Source organism: Glandiceps talaboti, chromosome 12, assembly GCF_964340395.1.
Source record: "Glandiceps talaboti chromosome 12, keGlaTala1.1, whole genome shotgun sequence".
NCBI classification, from domain to species: domain Eukaryota; kingdom Metazoa; phylum Hemichordata; class Enteropneusta; family Spengelidae; genus Glandiceps; species Glandiceps talaboti.
The window spans coordinates 10,204,715-10,225,985 of NC_135560.1; the positions used below are offsets into that span (position 1 = coordinate 10,204,715).

General features: G+C 34.7%; 1 protein-coding gene across 7 annotated transcripts; it reads right to left on the reverse strand.

Annotated features, from left to right (window-relative positions):
* Positions 1-387: 387 nt before the first annotated feature.
* LOC144443819 (secretory carrier-associated membrane protein 1-like) lies at positions 388-21,221 on the reverse strand. Of its 7 annotated transcripts, XR_013481707.1 has the most exons (10): positions 21,024-21,221; positions 18,371-18,469; positions 17,932-18,042; positions 14,936-15,038; positions 13,010-13,138; positions 12,193-12,355; positions 11,003-11,104; positions 9,397-9,532; positions 8,024-8,141; positions 4,290-4,430 (listed from the first exon to the last, which is right to left on the reverse strand). XR_013481707.1 is itself a non-coding variant. In XM_078133376.1 (9 exons), the coding sequence occupies exons 1-9, from the start codon at positions 21,081-21,083 to the stop codon at positions 4,254-4,256; spliced, it is 1,062 nt and encodes a 353-aa protein (XP_077989502.1). In that variant the 5' UTR covers positions 21,084-21,221; the 3' UTR covers positions 388-4,253. The 7 variants fall into 7 exon arrangements, 6 of the variants coding, with proteins under 6 accessions (XP_077989502.1, XP_077989500.1, XP_077989504.1 ...); XM_078133376.1 differs by lacking the exon at positions 9,397-9,532 and having other exon boundaries at positions 388-4,430; XM_078133374.1 differs by lacking the exon at positions 8,024-8,141 and having other exon boundaries at positions 388-4,430.
* Between the last annotated feature and the right edge of the window lie 50 nt (positions 21,222-21,271).

Below are 21,271 nucleotides of genomic sequence, written 5' to 3' on the forward strand. Positions count from 1 at the left end.
TAATGAAAGTATTTTTGTTGACTATATCTATTACTGTAATGTTATTGCAATGTTTGGTGGCTTTGGAGTCACACACACACACACACACACACACAAACCAACCACTTTGCCAATATCCTATTAAAAGTGGACTCTTTCTACCATTTTTTAGATCTTTCTTATCTAAATGTTTTAAATATGTTGCGATGTAATAATATTTTCATTGTGGTTCTTGTATGAATATATACATGTTTATAACACTCAACATAGAGGGCGCACTTCTGATAGCACCAGGAGCTTAGACAACTGGGACACACACATGTTGGCATTCAATATATCAAATTTTCCCTGGCATTCTCTACACCAAGGTCAACGATATGAAATAACGGAAAACTGATACACAGCATATTAATTTGTTTAATACAGTGATATCATTTATTTATTGCCAGTCTTCACATTCAGACAACATTAATTAGTGGAATATTTCTAGTACCAAACTTCACCACTGTTTTTCTTTCCTTATACACAATAATATTGATACATTCATTGGTACATATCGATTTTAACCAGAGGTTCCATGCAAAAACTGAAACGTTTAAAAACTCTTTGTGAAGTAAAGTTTCCTCCTAGTGTGTGACAAATTAGATGTATTATTTCGAGGTTATGTACACAGTTTTGATATCGTTCCCAAAGGCCAAGATACACATAGTAAGACACTTGAAAGTACTCGTACAAATTTTGACTTTGTCATCCAAGAACTTGACAAAAGGTAGTAGTCATGTGTTTGATGCTAAATTAAATTCAAACTTTGTGGTAGAAACCAGTTCTATTATAAATAAACCACTTTTTTTGCTACTGAAAACTTGTTTTAATAGAAACTAAAAAATTAATTACTCCCCCCCCCCCCCCCCCCATCCCTCCCAAGAAGAAAGATCAGTTTGCTGATACCTTAGTGTAACCTGGAAAGTGATGATAACGTAGGTGCCACTTAGAACAACAGACCTGTTGCCGGTTCCAAGATGCATTGCGCATCTCTCCATACAATGCCATATATTGTGTACGCACAGAGGGGTTTGCACACGATACTCAGGGGGATGGTTGTCACCTGACTCTACCCTGGGTTCAACCGTAAAATCCCTCTGTCATTTATGGCGTTTAGTCTTTGTTCTATAAAATCACTCATAATTAAAGAGCTCAACATGTCCTTCCATCATTTCACAATAGAAATGTTATTTCAAAACATAATAAAGACAAAACAAGACTAAATGTAACAACATAAGCGATGTCCCCTCGCGCAATGCATCTTGGAACCAGAAAATTGACTGGTTTGAAGTCAATACATATTCTCCATTGATAATGAATCTTCAATTTGCATATAACTCATCAATCTACTTAACATAAATAAATACATATTGGCCTCAAATTATGCACTAGAAAGTCTAGAACGGGCACCTCCGATATGATTCTTGTATCTACATGTTAGATTTTTTTTTTTTCAAAACTCAAACCAGCACTTTATAGAAGCGGACTCATAACTCTTGCATGTTATTTATTAATTTAAAACCTGTTTTAGAATTCTCTGTACCTTAGAAATACTGCCATGACATAAAGAAAGTAATACCGAACACTGAAAAAAAAAATGTGAACAATTACGCACTTTTTGAAATGGATGACACTGTGTTACTACATACACCACTCACTTCAAAGTATTTTATCTAAAGAGTCTTAAAGGTTCGCAACTATACTGTATTTACAACAACCTGGTTTTCACGCAAGAAAAATGTCAGAATTACTATTTTAAGTGGACTATTGGAGTTCATTTCCAATTCTTCAGTGGGTAAACAACACAATAACACCACATAAAATGAACATTTCAAATTGGCTGCACAAGCTACACTATCTGGGGTTTACAGTTCGCATTGCACAAATCATCACATATCACTTAGAATAATTCAGTTTAAAATTTCACCCGGTAGTTCGATCATTTAAATCACCAACAATTACTTAGTATGGCAATCTGGTTGTCTAATCACAAAAAAACCCATAGATGAATACAATACATGTTCTTGTTTTTCTCAACTATTCTACCTCGTTCTATTTTTTCTCTATATACCTTGCATATTGCTTAAAATCAGTCTCTTTTTTGAAAAGTTTCTAAACTTTCAGTTACTACGTATGTGGTTTTAAATGTTAGTTTTTTTTTCTCTGATTATGTTAGAGTTGCATATGCACACGTTGCCAAATTTAGCAGAATTCAACAAATTTGTTGGCTTACATTTTTGATGAATGATCATATTTCAGATCTGTTTGCTGCAAAAACATTTTGTATGTTCGCGTTTGGCTCAACTTTATGATAGCCCGCACAGAAAAGTCTGTATATGTCAACTTTTTGACTGCCTTAAGATGCATAATTTGATGAAAGTCTACGGGTTAATTACTGCTTTGTCATTACCTCCCATGTACTTATTTGTAAATAAGTACATACCTTGGTAGTATAAATACAAGCAATAATTCCCTTGGACTAGATACTACCTTATGTTTACATTACCGACAACAAAATATAACCAGTCACATTAGCTATGTTTAGAATATGGGTCAGTAAACTATTAAACTATGGGGTACATATCGGCTGTATGACCAACCACATTAGCTGTTTAGAATATGAGTCTGTAAACGTTGCACCTATGGGGAACATATGAGCTATACGACCAACCACATTAGCTGTGTTTAGAATGTGGGTCTGTAAACTATGAAACTATCTGGAAACTATGGGGTACATATCGGCTATATTACCAGCCACATTACCTATATTTTGAATATGAGTCAGTAAATGTTCTACCTTTGGGGTACATATCAGCTAAATGACCACCCACATTAGCTATGTTTAGAATATGGGTCTCTAAACTATGAAACTATGGGGTACATATCAGCTATGTGACCAACCACGTTAGCTATGTTTAGGATATGAGTCTGTAAACTATGAAACTATGGGGTACATATCGGCTATATTACCAGCCACGTTAGCTGTTTAGAATATGGGTCTGTAAATGTTGACACTATGGGACTACATACATAGCAGCTATGGTTTCTACTGCGGCTGTCTTGTGATTATATCTTTCACCATACATATACCCTGACTGTCCCACACAGTCAATACTTGAACAAGCAGCAGTATTACAACAGATATACGAATACCCTTTTCCTTTTTTTTTTCTTTTTTTTACAAAACTTTACATTATGTCCACGACAACCATGATTTTGCAAGAACTCGTATATTGTTAACGGCCTCATTTCTTTTAAAACATTTACAATTCACAATACTGTAATATTGATAAATTACTGGTGAAGGAAAGTCTGATTTAAGATCAAGATTTAACAATCTCTGCAGTCAAGAAAAACTCCAATAACTTAACATACTTCATTAGGATGTAAATTAGAAGAAATCTATGCATACAATATGCAAATTAGGATATAAATATGCATGTTCATACAATTACTCTTCAAAAGCAAAAAAAAAAGGCATTTAATTTGTTACTGAAATTCTGACGGTTAAATGGTATAAATTTACAACTGAAATGTATAAACAGTTACTAATCTTTATTTAAAGATGTACTTTGAAAAATACAAGGACGACACCAAATGGTGAACTAAATTTGTGGATTGGGAAAGGTTAAATGAAAATATCAATGTATACATTAGTATGATTTCAGCTGGCTTCTTGTTATGTATGAATAAGGACTTCATAAAAAGTATGTTTTAATCTGTGTGTGTCTTTTTGTAAACACAACTTAATTCTACACACTCATACTTTCAGGCTGTCTGTTTTTTCCAGCAATTTTCGTACTCGCACACACAAAAAAACCATGAAATTGAACCGGGAGAGAAGTGCAAAGTCTCATTATTGTTAGCCTTTGGTGTAAGAACATGCGAGATTTACAACTTACTGAATATATCTGAGTAAAAGCTCATAGTGGCCATTTGTATTCTTTCTCAAAGAGCTATTACAACTTTTTATTTTTACTAAAATGGAAGTCACTTTTTGTTTGTTTTATACATACATGGCTAGTCAATGCCCTTAGAAGGGGATTGAAACATGACCACTGCAAATATACTTTTTTTCTTAGTGTATGAATTGTAATATCATGTAATAATGATATAGATATTATATCTTGCATTGGTCTTGTTCCCAAACATACAAACTTTCTGATACAAATTTACACTCTTGAGACAGGTTGCCTTGTCCCGTTTTTTTTCCCCTCTTCCTCTCCCACATTTTACATTCTGTTGCCAGAAGTTGTGCCTCCACCACCGCTAGTCATGGCTCCTGTTACTGCTCCTGTGACCGCATTCCGTGTCGTCTCTTGTACGGTTGGGTTGGATGTAACAGACGTGGCAAACTCTTGTTGAGCCTTGGCGAAACTGGCGCCAGTTGTACGGTACAGGCTGTGTACCTGTAATTACAAAATTATGTAAAACATAAGACGTCAAACACATCTTCATAATTCCAGCTGCATAATTCTAGTTATATTGACTTATTTCAAATTTCATAATTCTATATCATTCGATGCATATCAAAACACATCTCACTAAATCCAACATCCTTCTTTTCTTCTAAATACTTAAAGTAACACCATCTGTAACCAAGGCTCCATTTTAGGTGAAAGTTAGTGTGCAAAAATACACAAACACAATATTATTTTGAAGCAAATCTGAATTGACAGGGTACTCTATCTATTAATGTTCAAATATGCTCAAAGAAACTGAGAGTGTGCATTTTATTAAAAATAATTTTTTGGTACCAACGAAATAATGTCATGTCATATATATAATTTATGAATTTCTGGTGAGAGCCGTTTTCGAAATAAGGGAGTTTACGTCTTGTTGCAGATAACATGTGATATGCAAATATGTGTAGCAACAATGATTGTCAAACATATGATCGCGGTCAAGCTTTCGCCATGGTCATGTGTAATGACACTAAGAACAATAGTGTTGCTAAGCGTTTGACACTTTCAGCTTGACTACCCTCACGTGGCTGCTATGGACGAAATGGCTCACATGGGATCTTGTGAGATCTGCCGCGAGATGAAAAATGGCTTACTGAAATAGCATATATTTCATAATTGACACAAAAGTAATCACCAAAGACCATATAGTTACAGACTGTGTCACACTAATGCATTCCACTATTCACTTCACACTTTTGACTTCAAACACTACACACTACAAACTATAAACATGTAATACTCCGTACATACATCATGGAAACACTAAGATTCATACACATGCAACTTTTCTTCTTCCACTTTTGATTGAGAAACATACACGTTTTGAAAAAAAATCACTTGTCCTTCTTCAGTGTCTAACTGGATCTGACAAAATGATCCAAATATGCTGGAGGTGTTGAGTATTACCAGAGATGTGAACAGGTTAGCTTCAATATGAGTAAATACAAAATAGACACAGAAGAAGGACAAGTGATTTGTTTGAAACATGTCTGTTTCTCAATCAAAAGTGGGAGAAGAGAACTTGTGTATGAATAAACATATGATTTTAATTATTTTGTTCAGTGTTTCACCACTAGTAATATTTTCTTACTCAGTTTCATTGACTACTCTTTCAATAATATTACCAACTCTTTCTCAGTAACTTGATTTCATATCCAGGTGCAATCGCAAAGTTATATCTTTCCAAACTTTTATAATCCAAGAACTGAACTCGTTGCATTATTAAAACGGACTGTAATTTAAATCTATCTGTTTGAACCAGCATTTTAATTTCACTATTTTCTACTTTGGAGAAATTGTACGAAGTTTATTAATATGTCAGGTAAATTTCTGCATTACTGATTTTTACTTCCATCTTTTCAACTACACATAGCCATCAAAGTAAAAAAAAGAAGTGTAAAAAAAGTATATGATGTTTGCGTGAGTGTTTGAGTTGTACTGACCAGTTAGTATATTAACAGCAAGCACATAGATGTTATGACAATGAACACAATGCAGGATAAATAGTGCTCAAAGACAGTGCAAAGCATGCTTTGTTAATGTGAACCAACTCAAGGGTGGACATATGATACTATCAGAACCAATGGAAGGGAAGAAGTGTCTCGTTCCAACAGTGAGACGGTTTTTAACAGTGTTAGTAGTGGTTGGACTGCAAAGCAAAAACGCAGTGGGGTTAATCTGGGGTTACAAGCAACATTGTGGCATGGTAGTTTCAAACAGATTGGCCGTTTTCTCCAAAGTGCTTAATGCATTAAGAATTAGAATTATTTACTTGTAAGTCAAGTTAGATCAAGAACGCAAAATGGCACCTCCATGCAAGAGTTTGATAGCTGCTACTTTACTTCTAATAAAGATGCTAATAATACTTTAAAATTTTTTTTTTTTTGAAAGATCTTAACATTATCTTTATATAAGAATTAATTTCTGTACAAGCTTGTTTAACACAATTGCATTATTTTTATATACTTGTATTCTCTATTTAACAGTCACCAGTAAGTGTCACAGTCAACCACATGACCATAACATTTCTGGTGGAACAACAGCATACGTGTATGTGCTTGTATTAATCTATTAACAACTATCTGAATACAGGCATTTGAAGATCTTTGGAAAAAATATCATACTGAGGCAGAAGATGCACAAGCATTAGTTAAGAAGTTAATGTAGCATTAGTTTTGAACAATCATATAAGAAAGCAATACTTCAGACTGTACAGATTGTACCCTCCTAGTATATTGCAAACACAGTAGAAGTCATCGACCTACTTTCAAGCTAAAAGACAACATGCATGTGCAAATTTATTTTAAGATGACAGGGAAATCTAAAGCAGCATGCTGTAGAGATAGATACCCAGGAAATAGACTATTGCCCAGACTTGGTAACAATTATAGGTCAGTATATGTGTGTCATGCATTTCGTAGCTAGACGTTCACCATGGTGTATTACAATAAAAACAGTCTTAACATATCGAAAGATACTATTCTCGTATTCACAATGAATTCGAACGAGGAAAAAAATATCAGCAGAGCACTACCATAGTATTGATTCAGTTCTTTATGTCAATATTTACTATCATAGATGAATGTGTTGAAGCTTTGGATCAGGTTTTTAGTCACAAAAATGAGGCAAAAAGGCAGTAATCTACTACGTGTTGCCTTTAAAATGACAGCTGCCTTCCAAAGTGCACTCAAAAACAGTGTTCCCTCTAAGCCAACATTATGTGAAACCGATTAAAAACAATTTCTTGTGACCTAGCAAAATTTGATGTTCCCCTATCCAATACTATGGGGTAGTCTAGGTGCTATGTGTGGCATCAAATCCTCTCTACGTCCTGTCTAGCTCACTGAGAAATCCTGAACCAAAAGTTGTACATGCAAATAAGTAAACCTCCAACTGTTAGAATGATGTAAACAATGTATACGTAGAGTCTTGACCTGACAAATATACCATATTTGGACATTATGTAAGTGACCCTATAAACTCTAACTTATCATTAGGCAGAATTCTGATTGATAAACAAAGACGTGGTATTACTGACTACGTGCATAGCTTCAGTTGAATGTGAAATTTCATCAGGATCTCATTGAGCTAGACATAAAGAGATATCCTGAGATTCGATGCCACGGATAGCACCTAGACTAACTATGTGTCGAGTCACAAGAACACCCATTTTTTATTATATTAATGTACAACTTTTACAGGAGGGCATGTGAACATCTGTCCCTCTCTCATCAAATTGACATAAAAAAATGTATCAATACTACTGGCGATGACCTGCTCATATCTTTGGAAAAGTCTGAGTTGAAATAAAAAATCATTGTTGTCAATACATTTGGGTTAGGGTTTCACTATTACTACATGTACCACCACATACCATAGATATCACCACAACTACTGCTAACATATTAATTACATGAACACAACTTTAGATAAAAACACACGTTATACACAAAGCACTCTGGAGATGGTTAGTTTGAAATGGTTTACATCCACATATCTTTTTCATTAGTACAAATGACAATTAAAAAAATCATTACCCTCCTGAGTAAGTAGGCTTTTAGGACAACAAAAACACAGAATCCTGTAGTAATAATGATCATGAGCAATCCAACACCTAGGTTCTTGCTGGCCATGCTAATACTAATGATCCAACCACTGGGTTTATGCATCGAGTGTAAATAGGGTGGAATAATGCAAGGAAAAAACATGGTCAGTCAGAAAAAAAGTCAGACTGCAGTGAGCGGGATGAGTGATAGTTTTATACTGTTGTGTTGGTTTATATGATGTGATGCAATGCATTGCATGGTACGCCACAGTCATTTCCAGCGATGTTGTAGCATGTATGGAAAGTGTCTGCCTTCTCAAACATTTTATAACCCTGTTCAGACACGCGCAGTTATGTTGGTGCTGTGCCAGCGTAAAGTTAGAACTGAAACCTTTCAAACTGCCAAGTTAGCCTGTCACACGCTGTACATAGTTTTAGCAAAGCAACTTGCAAGGTTGACAGTTGTAACTTGACGTCGGTGCAGCACCAATGTAACTGTATGTGTCTGAACAGAGTATAAACCTTGTCAACCTGATGTTCACTCTCAGACAACTTGTCTTTTATAAGTGCATTTCATCCTTTCCACCTCCTGTAATGTCGCAGACAAAGGTGCTAAAATAACCACACAAAACCAGAAACTACTGTGCCTTGGACATACATCAAATAGTCTAAGGATATGCCACCTGCGGGTCAATGACTCCATTACCAGGTGGGTTCTAATTTAAACAAGCCTTATCCACTGGGTTCATATCTTTATCTTATATTTAACCTCAACATCAAACAGAAGTCTGGTTTTGAATATTTGCAATGACTGGATCGCATGTTGTGACACTGGACAAGCCATTTTTTTTTGCAGCTGTAGCATTTTCTCCCAACACCACGATAATCCTGGCTTGTAATTATCAAACCATGATGTAGGCGAGTTTCAAAATATTTATGGCAGAAACATGAGATGTCAATCTCATTGGTTAAATGTGTCGTTATCACAAGGATGGTTTGCATCCACAATTATAAGGTGCCAACATTTCATAATCATGTATTCAGCACAGCAGTGATTGTGAAGTGTTATTTTAACACTAAAATAAGTCGGTGCAATCATATAATCATTCAAGAGGTGGATTGGTTGAAACCATACTTGAAACATGCTACTCTTTGAGATTACAATATACACTTCAAATGCAAGAAGGCTGGCAGATGGCTGGGCTAATGTACATGTATGAAGTGAGATTGTGGATATTGGTGTGGGTGAAATGTAAAATGGATGTGTGTTTGATGTATATGTGTGTGTGTGTGTGTGTGTGTGTGTGTGTGTGTGTGTGTGTGTGTGTGTGTGTGTGTGTGTGTGTGTGTGTGTGTGTGTTGTACCTTCTTCAGCATCACGGCACTGAGGACAGCCATGACTGTAAATAATACACCAATAAATAGCATGATTACACCGACGACAATCTGACCAGCATCACCGCTTGCATCCCCTATCACTGTAAAGGCAATGATCCATCCACTATGGAAAAAAACAAAGTTAGTCAGATACATACAAACATCACTTACCATGATAAATTCCAGCCAAGACTTGATCATTTGAAATCAAATTGTTGTATTTGTATTTAAGTTGAAACAATTCACCTCTTTTACAAAAACAAACAATTACTATTATAAATATGAACTAATCTGTGAAAGCTAAAATTTACTGATTTAATTTTCAAAAATGATGTGTTAGCAATGAAATGACATCAATACACACATATTTAAAATTTTAGGTTTACTTTTAGCATCTGTTGTATAACTTCTACTGCACATTTACAATTTAATTACAAATGAGCTGTTAGCTAGGAATTCACCATGATATTTTAAGAAGTAGTGCATGCAGACCACTTTGACATACCCTGTGTGATGTGATGTGAAGCAGTATGCAAGATCCATTTTCATCGGTTGTAATTACTATCATGATCACCATTATCATTGGTGGGAATAATTTTGAATAAATTATGCAATCCTTCATTTGAGCCAATCAAAGAAGACCTGTCTGCCATACATGCCACACATCAAAGACCTAGTTGTATCATACTTAAATGAGCTGATATAAAGATTTGTCAAATTTAATAGTTTGATGTCACGAATAAATAATTCATTGTTGCAAAATTTTAACAATATACATAATGATAGTGATTAACTTTGTTTTGACATGAGAATATGTGAAACGAATTTTCATGAAGAAAAGGTGAAATTTCACATGAAGTATTCTTTCTGTTAATGCATTGAGAATTGACTCACTCATAGATGTTCTAATGACTGGTTTTGATACTAGAACTGACAGCGTAGCATTGTGTTTGCTTGTACTGGTGTATTATTGATTAAAATCATTTTATACCAGCTGATTTAGGTATCTATCTATGCAAAATTAAGTACATCTCTACAGCAAATGGTGCCTTTTGGTAATAAAGTGATCAGTATAGTGTCATATCTTCAGATTATTGCATAAATAACAATGAGTAGAACCTAGTCACTTCTATATCTCAATGGGGATGTGATAGGGATGGGGGGGGGGGGGGCTTGGAACCTCGTGAGTTTTACATCTTAATGGGGATGAGATGGGACATGGAGGGGGAGGGGATTGGGGGGGGGTTGGAAACTAGTAAATATCAAAGTACTGAGAATGAAATGTAAAATGACAACAGTTCATAGATTTAGTCCAACACAACTGTCTTTTGGTAACACATGTAAACCCTCATTATGGTTGTCAATGAGTATGCTTAGCTGAACATGACTTTTGCATAGACAATCACCGATCAGATAACAACAAATTTCTTGTATCAGCTGTATGAGGTGTCTTTGTGCCATACCTGGGATCACTGTTTTACAAAAGACAACATTTACTGTGAGACTTGTACTCTTAGCAACTACCCCATTACCTAATCTGTAACCAAAGTGACTGCATGCACTTAAAACCCCAAAACTGACAAAATTGCCTTACCATGATCCCCACCCTGGAATGCCTATGGCTAGCAGTATTGTTGCACAAATTTGGCAGAAAAATATGAAGAAAAACATGAAGAAGTTGAACGAACTATCACTCCTGCAACATGGAAAAAAGAAAGAAAAAAAATTCCAGGGCATGGGTCAGTACATGTTGGAATGACAATTTAATGAGCTTACCATCCCCCAGAACCCGGAACGCCAATAGCTAAGAAGATTATGAATACAATTTGGCACAAAAATATGAAGAAATACAGAAAAAAGTTGAATGAGCTGTCACTCCTGTGGATAAAGAACAAAAGAACAACATTGTAATGAAATTACTCACACACTTCGATAACTTGACTAACATAGAAATAGCTTTTTTCTTTCTGTCTACCAAAGGACATATTGATAGGCAGATGCTGAATGTATCAATGTATTTTGTCAGCTGTGAAGGAAGAAACATCTATAAAATACCATCTATGATGCAACTCACAAGAACAAAACTGACTACATTGAAAAGATTTCATTCCAAAAAAGAAAAGTTTATAGAAGTTTGAAGTTGCTATATGCATTTAATATCATGGTTGACTGGGACTTCATTCCAACTACCACACTTGACTGTACTATTAGACCCCTTGTCTTGGCTAGGGCTAATCCACCTCTTCTTTGCAAACTTTGACCCTGCCGAACAACACAGGTTTTCACTGGGTACTCCAGTTTCCTCCTGCTTCTTTGCCACTAGGGCGCTGCTCTTGTGGCAACCATTCAACAAATTTCCGAATTTATTTGGACTAAAGATTATTATTATTGATGTAGTTATAAATTGATATCTTGTCTGGGTTAGGGCCCTATCCTTGAAATGGTATGGTCCTTTAGTACAAAAGGCTTACGCCATGAAACATGTCTGTTTACCCAAAGACATACAGAAATTTTGTATCTTTTATCTTTCTTTCTGTTCAAAGGATGGCTTGTAGATGATTTGCAATAATGTATTTTGTTAAGCAACACTGCACTTACAACTTTTAAGGCTATTTGTAATGCTTGATCTAACAAGACACCTGTATCTCATGTTCTATTTGTTCTTAATCTCTCTATAATAATATCATTCTACTTGTAACTTTTGGCAGTTTGATGAAAAATCCTTCACCGCGATCACCTGTTCAAGAAATAAAAGTTGAAAATGAACCGAATAGTAATGCATACCTGAAGGCTTTGTAAACTGGTCTGTACCAACAAACAAATGAACATGGAGTGAAGAGTACTAGATAGACAACAGAGATGCCAAATGTAGTTCCACAGCCATCACCACCTGCGCATAAACAGGCCAGAGCACCCAGCATATTCAGGAATAACAGACACGAATAACCTGGAATGAAGGTACAGAATACAAAGTCACTCAAAAAATACATGTACACTTTGGATTAGGGTATTAACAACAAAAGCTGCATACATGTTGGGTTGACTGGCAGAACAGTAATATAATGGAATTAACTGATTTTGTACTTGATATCCAGCAGGACTAAGTATTCAACATGACAGAATCAGACTGTGTACAACATGCCACTGCACAAACTTCATGAACGTCACTTCTTTAACCCGACATGTGCACAAGTACGCACAGTATTTGACATACTAATGTTGTAAATTTTGGTTGTTGTTGCGTAAATAAGCCAGTAAACTGTTGCATATAATAGACTTTCTGATAAAGAAGTAAAAAAGTCACCTAGTCTTGACTCATAAGTTGTGGAAAAATTATCTTGCTCTTTTAAATTGAGGTATATATTGATAAAAATTGTGGATAAAATTTTTGTTTTGTATAGTAAAACTTTAAGTACTGCTACGAAGTAAAAACACAGAATACACAGAATGTCTTAGTAAATAATAATATCTGATATTATTATTATTAATACTTAGTAGGTAGAAAGAAAACTGCCATTTGAATATGCAGCATAAATTACTCCCCCCCAAAAGATGAACTCAACTTGTGTCCCTTTAACAGAGTATATAGTTAAAGACTTACCCATCCATAAATAATAACACATTTTCACTGTTCTTTGGAATTCCAATGGTATATCTACTGCAAAGTCTTGATAGAAGCATGGTCCTACTGGGCACTTTTCCGGCAGTGGTGGCCAATTATTTGCCCGGGCTAAAAACAGACAATGGAAATTACCCTAAAATTTAATTGTTCAAGGTTTATGATGCATTCTCTTTTTAATTGCTATACTGGTTTCCAATACTGAATGTTACAAGTTTTTATACTGTAAACCTAGATATTTCGATACTAGAAAATGTTGCGGTTTTAGTCTTCAGCTAGTTCTCAGACTTATTTTTACTAATTACCAGAATGTTACATTGTGTTTATATACAAGAAGGCATTTGTGTTCATGTACAAGAAGGAATTTTAGTCACTACTTATTTATCCATTTTTGTTTTCCAGCGAATTAAGCAAAAACAAGTCTTTAAAGAAAAAGTCCAGGTTTACAGTATTGTTCAGGGATATCAAAAATACAATACACGTACCAGTGGGGAAAGAGAAACATGATGAATTAAATATTTTATACATTTGGGTAACAAAATTTTCAACAACAAAAAATAAGATTAAGAAACAAATTTTGTTTGAAACAGTTAAAATGAGGACATGTGATTGTAGGAAGTAACAAAAGCACTGCAGTGCAAATACCACTAGTACGCGAATGCATCGGATCAAGTAATCTCTGGTACATATAAGCGTAAGTAATAATATGTATTATTGATATGTTTCCTACAACCTAGTACTAGTAGTGCCATGGTAATGAAATTAATTCCATCTACATATAATGCCGTTTTACCTGATCTGTAAGTGTGTAATCATGTATAAATGTGTTCTAGTGAATAGTTCAAGCAGTGTTAGCAAAAATGTGCATAGCAGACGTAAAGAAATAATGAGCAAGCACTGCTCAGTGCTACTGCTCTTCATGTACAAACAGACTCAAGTCGCTATTCACTGCCTTGAACACATACCATCACTATAGCGAGGTATAATTAATGGCAAGTAATAATCAACGTTAGTACTCAGTAATCAATTTGCCATTTGTCAGACCTAAGGCTTTCAGTTACTATATACATATACATGTGTCAAATATTGTTACAATCAATCTCATTAGCTTGACCTAAATCTTAAACAAATCATAACACAGGCTTTACACATCATAATCATCAGGTTTACATATAATGATATATACTAGTTTCTTCAATTTCAATTTCAGTAAAAACATGTTTTTGATCTGTTCATATATATCAGCTCTACCTATATACTAGTTCATTCATTTTCATTTACATCTTTCTGATCTGTTCAGTCATCATATACAGCTATCATTAGTTCCTTTAATTTTCATTTCAGTAAAACATGTTTCTGATCTGTTCAGTCATCGTAATTCTAATCAGCTATCGATAGCTCCTTCAATATTTGATTCAGTAAGACATATTTCTGATCTGTTCAGTCACCTTTACAAAATCACTTAGCTACCACTAGTTCCTTCAATGATTGATAATTAAATTTTCAATAATTTCAGTGTTATAACTTTGCTATTGTTCCACTGTACTGAATAAATAATTGGTTTCCAAACCACTACCTTTGATTGGACAGAAACAATTATTTTTTTCTTGAAACGATTTATTTTTATTTCTCTTTCATGTAACCCAGTCTTTTACTACAATTCATGCAAGAAAATACATGAAGGTATATTTAATAAATGAAGTTTCAGTTAGAATTTCAGACATGACTGCATCACATAATTTCTTTTCCTCCGACATTTCTTATTCATTTAATAAATATTTGCCTGACGGATATGGCACAACAGAGTGAGAAAGTAATGAAAATTTGCTTTTCTGTCAAAAGTCGTACATTTCTGATCACCATTTTGAAAGACTAATTTTTATGGAAGAAGAAAGAGAGAAGACTCACGGTTATAATTGAGACTTTTCATTTCATTTTCCTTTCTTTGTAACTCTGCTGCTTTCCTTTCCAGTTCTTCTTGCCTTCTCATTAAATCATCTTGTCCTGGTGGCTGGAAGGTAAAATTTGCTAAAATGAATCTTTGATTCTAAAACTATTATAACATGCATGAGCCAGGTTCAACAAAAAATATGGAATATATACTCTGGTCGTTCTATGTCATGACAATGTGTGTCTATGTCACAACAGTGCATGGTTACATCATTGGTTCTGCTGTGTTCGGCATATGAGTCAAAACACTCAAAACTGCCATTACTTTCCCCTATCTTTTAAAATATCACTGGCAATGGTATAATTATATTATTCCCCAATATTTTTCTTCATTCAGCTGGAAAATACTCGTGACCTAAGGGTTGTCACTACAAGTCACTAGACGAGTAGTGACAAAGGCCCCTTATTATCCATACTTCTGTGGTAAATAAGCAATAACAAATCATTAATTTAATATATCCCTGCAGGGTTATACATAACCAGAAAATTGAATCCAATGTCTTGACTTGCGGATAACACTACATAGCCTCATGTTATCTGTTCTGACTGTAAGCTGACATGACATTCCACTTTTAAACTCTACAGGAGATCTTATGATTGCAATGTACTACTAATTTACACTGATGCAAGTCTGCTGGTGGGAATATATAGTCTGACATTCCCTTAGGAAGACAAGTCCATGGATTAACGTTTTTGCAATGCTTTTAGCTCAAAGGCAGTTGAAATTACAATCTAACATTGTGTTACCTCCAAGTTACTTGAGATTATGTTAGTGTTGGATGAATGTGTATTGAAAGTACAAATTTATCTTGCTTCTAAAATGAATTACAGCTTTTGGATGTTTGGTATCACAGGTCACTGCTTATGCTCTCATGTAGTAAATATACAAGGAGCCATATGATTTCACAATTACAAAGGCCATATTTTAGACCACAGGTTCTTTAGCCTTGGATTAGTGTATACGGAAAGTACATATGTGCTAATAATACTCACAAAATAGGCAATCTAAATGAAAATTGCAATACTAGTTATTATTTTGTAACAAAGTGAACTAACAAAAAATATCATAACCTGTCATGTAAAGGGCTTGATTTGAAATATGTGAAATGCTTCAGTGCAAATACAAAGGAAAACCTTATTACATTTTAAGCATGATAATATATACTTGTGGTGAACTACAAACAGATCTGTCAAATTTGATCCATTGAAATTCTATGAACAAACACATATGTTTAAGCACTACTGGAAAAGAACAAAAAATATTTTTTCATCCAGTAAAATTATTGTCACTAAAGCAAAATACTTCAATCATAACGGAATAACTGGTTTTCTGAAAAAAGAACCCCAAGCACGATAGAATGTGTCATCATCACTTTTTTGTTATCAATCATGTAGGCACTGAAAACAAGTACAGAATATACATAGATATAATCCTCATATTTTATTCACAAGACAGACACATATAATGAGATTACATTTTCTTCAAGTCAGTGAGGTGGCTGAAAAGATTAAAGGCAAGTCTAATATGATAAAAAATCCCCCCCCCCCCATTTCAATATGGTAAATTTACAAGTGTAGCCTATCTGATAAGAGAAACTATAACAATGTCATTGGTCAGACTTCACAATCTTTAGGATGGTGACTCATCATAATATTCACTAAAAGTCACATGAAACTTGCTGATTGAAGTCACATGAAACTTGCCAATCAATGAGTCACTCAGGTAAATGCTTTGAAGTTATTCTTTGACAGAAGTCACATGAAAATGTTGACAAAATATGACTCATTTGAAAAAGTGTTAAAAATATGATCACTGTGCCCCTATGTTCACCTAAACTTTTTGGGGTAATTAGGTATTTGGGCCAGTGACCATTTCAACAGCTGCATACTGGATACCAAAGGAAGGTACTCCCTGCTCCGAATGATAAGCCACTGATATTGATAACTATGATGTAAATAGCTCATGGAAGTTTGTGACTGTTTTGATACAGTTTAGATTTTAACTTATGTGGTTTGCAATTTTTTTTATTTATTATGTATGTGTGAGGGGGTATGGATGGGGGGGGGGGGGGGTTTACTGGAAAAAATCACCAGATAGCATGTTGCCTTCAGTTCAAATATTGAATGTGTGAACTGAGAGTTGGTCTTTAAATTCATTTGCCCATTGATGGTGATTCTTTACTGACACTTGAATTCATACTCAAATTTTGTTCTTTATCTGTTTTGTAGTAGCATGCTACTTCATGGAAATGATAAAAGCCATTTTGCGAAACGTTGTATGACAACCATATATAAAACTTGTCAAGATATCGAAGAAACAAGCTTATCATACATTTTAAATATAGAAAAATAAAGTATTATTATTTGACTCTAAAATGTATATCAGTTTCTCGCACAACAAATTCATGACTAAGATATTACTTCCCAATGAATCTTCTACATTCAACCAGGAAAATTATGATTGACCTAAGGGGCCTTCTTACTACGACTCACGAGACGAGTAGTGACAAACCCTTAGGTGAGGAGTATTTCTGGCTGAATGAACTAAGTAAAATGTTGGGGAATAATATAATTATAACTCCTCACGCATAATTATGAAATATCGGGCAAAAATAATGGCAATTTGAAATGTTTGGACCCATATTTTGGACACCACAAAAACCAGTGATGTACGTAGACATGGGTTGTCGTGACATAAAGCGACCAGGGTATATAATCCATATATTCTGTTTGAGGAGAATTACTTGGCTTAAGTATGGTATAATACTGTTTATCAAGTGAACACCATCTTTACTCCACAAGCACTGTAATGTAATCAGAGGCCTTCATTGAGAGTGCACGTACATGTAGGTTTAATCTGTATAGTTCTAAATACTCTTTACTAAGAATGTCCTTGTCCTAATCAAATTCATGTGATGTATGTGAGAGAGATGTACACAAATATGTCAACTTACAGGCTGTGCTGCTGTGGGCGTGTATGCTGGTGGTTCTTCTGTTGGCATCATTACAGCAGGTGAAGGATCTGGTTTCTTTGGGGGAGGTACAACTGGAGTAGTTTTTGCACCCTGTATGTAGAAACATTCATTTTTATTTACTATGAAAGAAGACACATGTATCAATAGAAAGCCATTTATCAGGATGTTACAAGTATTACTTGTCAAATATCAACAAGTCAAGGTCTCCTTAACTAAGCTGATGATAAACAAAACTTCCTCTACTGATATCAGTATCTTCATGCAGAAAACAAAGGGAAGGCAAGACTGATATATGATACAGTAACCACTAGAATAATACCACTTTCAAATCATATATACAACAAGTTAAGGAAGGAAGTTGATTTTTAAGGAGAATTTCAAGGATCACAAAGGTAAACAATAAACAAAGGAAACATACTGAAGAAGGTTTGGTGGTCTGTGCATTGTCTGCAAATGGGTTAAAATCATCAAGGCCGGCTCTCTGACCACCAGCTGTAGCCTGCTGCACAGAGGGATCCTGTAAACAATCAGTATAGCTATACATCACTACATTCTCACAACACAGTACAGAATATAAACATGCATTACAACAATAATGAATACACAAGGACAACATCAAGGCTGTTCAAAGATCATGAACATCAAGGCTGTTCAAAGATCATGAAAAAACAGATTATCAATGTAAAAAAAAACAACATTTTTATTTGGGGGGGGGGGTGATGATTGGTACAGGAGATTCCTTTAAAACTTTACGGTCATGCAAAAAGTCATTTTAGATGAATTTTATTCAGAAATTCAGCAATTTCTCTGGAAAAATTAACTATGGCGTCCCTCTAATTGTAATTTGTATTTTATAAAATCTTGAAGTCTGATGACTTCGTTATTTGAAAACTTTGCACTGTTATCTACCATAAATATAAAATATGTATGTAATATATATATATATATGTTATCTAACATAAATACTACTAGTACATGTGTCTAATAATATGCGAACATACTGTGGCATTAATCATCCAAATTGAACAATGTGAACAAACAGAAAAAAATGCTGTTTGAATGGGGTATGGTTTTAATCAAATATAAGTATAAGTATATTAAAACCATTATTAAATATATCACAAGAGCCTCCCCCCCCATCGATTCTCAAATGTAATTCTTCTTTGTGACTTTCAAATTATAAGACATTTACCTGCATGCAAGAATGATTTTGATAAGAGAATTTTTTTGTTTTCACAGATATGTTTTAAGACAAAGTCATCAATTTTCCCTGCTTTCCATCCTGACTTTTTGTTCGCAGATCTTGCTATACGTACCTCATACATTTTCTTTTCGTAAAAATACTTTGATGAGAAACTTAGCTGACAAAGTTCTATACTGACGGCATTTCAAAATAGTATCTTTGCAATCTTATGAGATTAAATTTTGAAGAGCAGAAAGCCATATCCTTTGAAATGTCATGTATTTACCTAAAAGGTGAAGGTCATGAAAAACTGTCTGGCATCTCCTACTATGTTATTCATACATTGGGTAGAAATTCTAGCACTACACATTACAAAATAGGGAAAGTGGTCACTTCAGACTACTGACACAAATACATATATTTCATATGAGGATCATTATTACAAGGATGTTCATTCATAGTCAAAATCTGGGGACGAGAGTTCAATTTTGGACTATGCTGACTTGAACAATGTAGCTTTGTCTTGCTCTCACTATTCTAAGTCTTTTGGAGTGGTTCAGAGAGCATGAATGAAAAGCCACACACATGACAGAACAATGGAACCCTTCATAAAGCCACAAGGTACACCTAGGTGAAATTTATGACTTTCAAACAAGGTGTGAACTGTTGAACAATTTTGTAGCTGATCAGAAATGTATGTAACTTTAAAATGACAAAATATGCATGTGTGCAGTTTCATACACTGCAAATATATTACCTTTATCAGATTACATAAAGATATGCATATTTCAAATACTTCTACATAATCCTGTTAGTGTTACTGCATTTACTATTGTTGATAACACAAGTTCAGACATTATATATGGTATCTGACATTAGAAGACTCAGAAGAGATCTCTGCTATCACTTCATTTTATACAATAACAATATTCCATGTGATTTCGTGTCAAGTATGTCCACACGACCTTTTGAACAGATTGTTTATTTTGACAAATGATGCCTTTAATTTACTACATTGTGTGAAGTGGTTCCACAGATAAGTAGTTATTTAAAATCTGTCAATGCTGAGGATGTACCTAATCCTTAATATGATGATTACAATATGAAATGATAAGAATTGTGAATTTAATTAAGGAAAACACTCTGCTTTAGACGTTACATGGGATGGTCCACCAATTGCCACATTTTTTCTATTGTAGTCTTTAGGTTACGATGTCTGGCAGTTTTACATGAACAGGGACAACACTAAACATCCTGTTCATGAAGGGCGACATTTGCAAGTAGTCAAAACACAGGAAATTACATGACCTTCCACGAAGGTTCATCAAAACTGGGCGAAAGATATCACTTGAACGAAACAACTGTATGTGAAAATACAAGATATCGATTCAAAAATGTCGATTTATAGCGTTACATCGTACACGAAACCAATATATTCAGGTGGGCAGTGCCAGTGGCCGTTGACGTAACATTTTGTGAAACCGCGTTCTTCATTTAAAAAAAAATCAACGTGTGCATAAAAATACGAGATTGCAGTCTGAATGAAACGTCGAAGCACAGCGTGCACAAAGATTCAAAATATCTTTCCACGTCAAGAAAAAATACAACAATCGGCCACATACACACAACGTAATACCGTTACAATACAATGACATCGCTACTGAAATTATTGAAATGAGGAAGTTTTATGGTTACACCTATTTTACAAATATTTCTTCTGTACTTGCGAAAAGTCACGTCGGTCAAATTGGGAACAGATGTTACAGAAACAGTTACATTTTTCAACTGTATGGTAACCCTAATCATGTTATCGACTGTTGTTTTTTCCTGTCTGAGGCGAACAAGCAAAAGCGACAGACGGTGTGTCCTGCATCTTCGGTTCACTTACCTGCCATGGGTTGGCCCCTGCTTCTGGGTCCGCGAACGGATTACTATCAAACTCCGACATTTCGTTTTTGACTAAACCGTCCTTACTTTACTCTGACTATCGGACTGCAGACAAATTCCTCTTGGTCTTCAATGAAAAATTCTATATTTTACAGAATTTTATCTTCGCACTCACAAACCCAATCGACAAAATGGCTGACTTGATTGATAATGCGCCTGCGTGTCATAGTCATATGACGGAAAAGCATA

Coding starts and splice junctions, on each gene's coding strand:
- LOC144443819 (XM_078133374.1), bottom strand. CDS start 21,083: ATGTCGGAGTTTGATAGTAATCCGTTCGCGGACCCAGAAGCAGGGGCC. Junction 18,043..18,370: donor AGACCACCAAACCTTCTTCA/GTATGTTTCCTT, acceptor TTCTACATACAG/GGTGCAAAAACTACTCCAGT. Junction 13,139..14,935: donor GAAAAGTCTCAATTATAACC/GTGAGTCTTCTC, acceptor GTCTGTTTTTAG/CCCGGGCAAATAATTGGCCA.